Below are 3,773 nucleotides of genomic sequence, written 5' to 3' on the forward strand. Positions count from 1 at the left end.
ACATTTACCATCCTTCCCCAATCCAGCTTTCTCTCTTTTCTCTATCCTCTCCATTCTTTCCTTTTTTCACCTCATCTTCCCCATTCCCATTCATTCTTTCTTTCCTTTCTTCTCTTTCCCTCATGTTTCTTTCTTCTGTTGTTGATCAGAATGTTTATTATTTCCTTAGGACTGTTATCAAAAGTTTTTCTAGTATTATTTCTGTCAAACTCACTTGGTCTAAAGATTTTTGGTTTTTAATGGAAGACTGTCATAAGTGCATCTCAATATTTGGAATTTGAGAGCTCTAAGTTGGTCCTTGAGTGTCTATCTTGACTCCTCCCAACCCACAGAAATTGCTTACTTGCTTTGATGATAGTTTTTGCTGTAGATTTAACCTAGATACTCTCACACCACAGAACTTTAGCTATTTCCTTTCTTATTTGATGGCTGCTTTGCATAGATCCCTACAAGCCAGCCCAGCTGCTTATGTTTTATAAACCAGCCTTTTCAGTGAGAACTGAAAAACATCAGACAGGCTGGGACACCAAGATGGAGTCACAGACCCAGGTCTTCATATTCCTGCTCCTCTGGATGTCTGGTGAGACATTAAAGACTACTGGAATATCATCAAAGTAGTTCTTTCGTAAAGAAACAGCTATTTACTATTGGAATGCAATAGTATTCAGGCAATGCCATTAGAAAAGGCATTTTTGATCCCAACATTTGTATCAGAAACTCTTTTTGTGTATATGTGTATACTCATTGTCTATTTCTGATTGCAGGTGCTGAGGGGAACATTGTGATGACCCAGTCTCCTGAATTCATGTCCACATCTGTAGGAGACAGGATAACCCTAAGCTGCAAATCCAGTCAGAATGTGAATAAGTATGTAGCTTGGTACCAACAGAAACCAGGGCAACCTCCTAAACCACTAATCTATTATGCATCCAATCGACACACTGGAGTCCCTGATCGCTTCACAGGCAGTGGATCTGGGACAGATTACACTCTCAGCATCAGCAGTGTGCAGGCTGAAGACATGGCAGTTTATTACTGTCAGCAGGGTATTAGTACTCCTCCCACAGTGCTTCAGCCTCCAACACAAACCTCCTTGAGAGTCTCACCAGCTGCCTGTACCACACACAGCCCTGGCCCTGCACACTTCCCCTTTCTGCCTGAGATCTGCTATACATGACTAATTGATGAAATGTTCAGCAGAAAATTAAAAAAGAAGTGGCCTCCATTCTTGTACATTTTTGGCAATACAGGTGCATATGGATAAAAAGTGAGAAGCTACATTAAAAGATTTAGAAGTTGGGGTGTTGCACTGAGAGGATACAGTACAAGCAAGAAGCATCATTGAACTTTGCAGTGTCATGTTGGCTTTAGACATCTCTATGTTATACGCTCAAGATATGATGAATCTATATAAATTAGGACAGAGTTTAAAATCATTTATAAAGACTACATCATCATGAGATTATCAGTTTAGATTAAGAATCCTCAAGCTTTTGTTAATGAAATCTTTCAAGAAAATTGTCCATTTCATTTAGATTTTCAAATTTTGTGGTGTATAGGGTTTTGAAGTAAGACCTAATGACTCTTTGAATTTCCTCAGTGTCTGTCATTATGTCCTCTTTTTTGTTTATGACTTTGCTGATTTGAATATTTTTTTCTCTTCCTTTTAGTCATTTTGGCTAAGGGATTGTCTATTTTGTTGATTTTCTCAAAGACTCAGCTCTTGGTTTCATTGATCCTTTGAATTGTTTTCTTTGTTTCTAACTCAGTGATTTAAGGTGTGAGTTTGATTATTTCCACCAGTATACTCTTCTTTGGTTCATCTGCTCCTTTATTTTTCCTAGGGCATTTAGGTGTGCAGTTAAGGTGCTTGTATGAAATATGTCAAACTACTTTTTGGAGGCATTTAGCACTATGAACTTTCTTCTTAGCACTGCTTTCATTGTGTCCCATAACTTTTGGTATGTTGTGCCTTCATTTCCATTGAATTTTAGGAAGTCTTTAATTTCTTTATTTTTTTATTTCTTCCCTCAGCAAGCTGTTGTTAAGTAGATAGTTGTTCAATTTCCATGTGTATATAAGATTTTGTTATTTCTGTTCTTATTGTGGTCTAGTTTTATGCTGTGGTGATCTGATAAGTTACAAGGAATTATTTCGATCTTCTTGTATCTGTTGAGTCTTACATTGGGCCTGAATATATGATCATTTTTTAAGAGGGTTCCATGATGTGGTGAAAAGAAGGTATAGTCTTTTGAGTTTGGGTACAAAGTTCTGTAGACATTGATTAGGTCCATTTGATTTAGAACATCTGTAAGTGTTATTATTTCTCTATTTACCTTCTTTCTAGATGAATTCTCCCTTGGTGAGAGTGGAGTATTGAAGTCTCCCACTATTAAGGTGTTGGGATCAATGTGTGATTTAAGCTTTAATAATGTTTCACTTACAAATGCAAGTGCTCTGGTATTTGGGGCATTGATGTTCATGTTTGAGATGTCCTCCTGATGGATTTTTCCTTTGATGAGAATGAAGTGCCCCTCCTCATCTTTTTCGATAAATTTTGTTTGAAATTCTATCTTATTAGATAGTAATGTAGCTACCTCAGGTTGTTTAATGGATCCATTTGTTTGAAAAAACATTTTTTGCAGCCCCTTACTCTGGGATGTTTCTGTTGTTTTTCTTGAAGAAGTGTGTTTCTTGAATACAGTAGAATGCTGGATCCTGTTTCTGCAAGCATTCTGTTAGTCTGTTTCTTTTTATTGGAGAGTTGAGGCCCTTGATGTTGATAGATAATAGTGACCAAAGAGTGTTAGTTCCTTTTATTGTGGCGTTGGTGATGTCACTGTGTTGCAATGCTTTTTTCCTTTTAATTTTTTGTTGTGAAGTTATCTATATCGTGTGTTTTCTTGGCTTTAGTTGATTTTGTTGGATTGGAGGTTTCCTTCTAGCATCTTCTATAGTGCTGGGTTTCTGTGTAGATATTGTTTAAGTTTAGTTTTGTCATAGAATATTTTTCTTTTCTTCAGCTATGTTGATTAAAATCTTTGCTGTGTATAGTAGTCTGGGTTGTCATCTGTGGTCTGTTAGAGTCTGCATTACATCTGCCCAGGCCCTTATGGCTTTCATAGTTTCTATTAAAAAGTCTGGTATGATTCTGATAGGTCTACTTTCATATGATACTTGGCCTTTTTCCCTTGCTGATTTTAATATTTTTTGATTGTTCTGTAGGTTTAGTGTTTTGAGTATGATGTTACAGGAAGAGATTATTTTTTGGTCTAGTCTATTCTCTTGGCTTCTTGTAAGTTAATGGACATCTCCTTAAGTTAGGAAAATTTTCTTTTAGGATTTTCTTGAGAATGTTTTCTGGATTTTGGCTCCAGGAATCTCTTTTTTCTTTTGTTATTAGTTACATTTTATTAACTCTGTATCACAGCTGTATCCTGCTCCCTCATTCCCTCTCAATCCCACCCTCTCTCTCTCATCTTTGATACACTGCTAGGTAGAGTCTTTCAGAGGCCCTCTGTGGTAGGCTCCTGTCCTGTTACTTGTTTTGTCCTATGTCCAATGCACATCCGATTTGTCTTTATAAGTGAGGATTGATCATCTAACCCAGGTCCTTTTCTTGTTTATCTTCTTTAGGTGTATAGATTTCATTATGTTTATCATATCTTGTAGGTCTATATAAGCGAGTATATACCATGTTTGTCTTTCTACTTCTGGGATATCTCACTCAGAATGATCTTTTCTAGATCCCACCAGTTGCCTGCAAATTTCAT

At 36.7% G+C, this 3,773-nt stretch overlaps 1 gene segment (V, D, J or C); it reads left to right on the top strand.

Moving 5' to 3' along the window:
* Positions 1 to 500: 500 nt before the first annotated feature.
* Positions 501 to 2,351, top strand: LOC110566886 (immunoglobulin kappa chain variable 6-17-like). The segment is given in 3 exon segments: positions 501 to 580; positions 765 to 1,074; positions 2,348 to 2,351. Coding segments are annotated over 3 exon segments (363 nt in total).
* The last annotated feature ends 1,422 nt before the right edge of the window (positions 2,352 to 3,773 follow it).

Source organism: Meriones unguiculatus, chromosome 5, assembly GCF_030254825.1.
Source record: "Meriones unguiculatus strain TT.TT164.6M chromosome 5, Bangor_MerUng_6.1, whole genome shotgun sequence".
Classification (NCBI taxonomy): Eukaryota; Metazoa; Chordata; class Mammalia; order Rodentia; family Muridae; genus Meriones; species Meriones unguiculatus.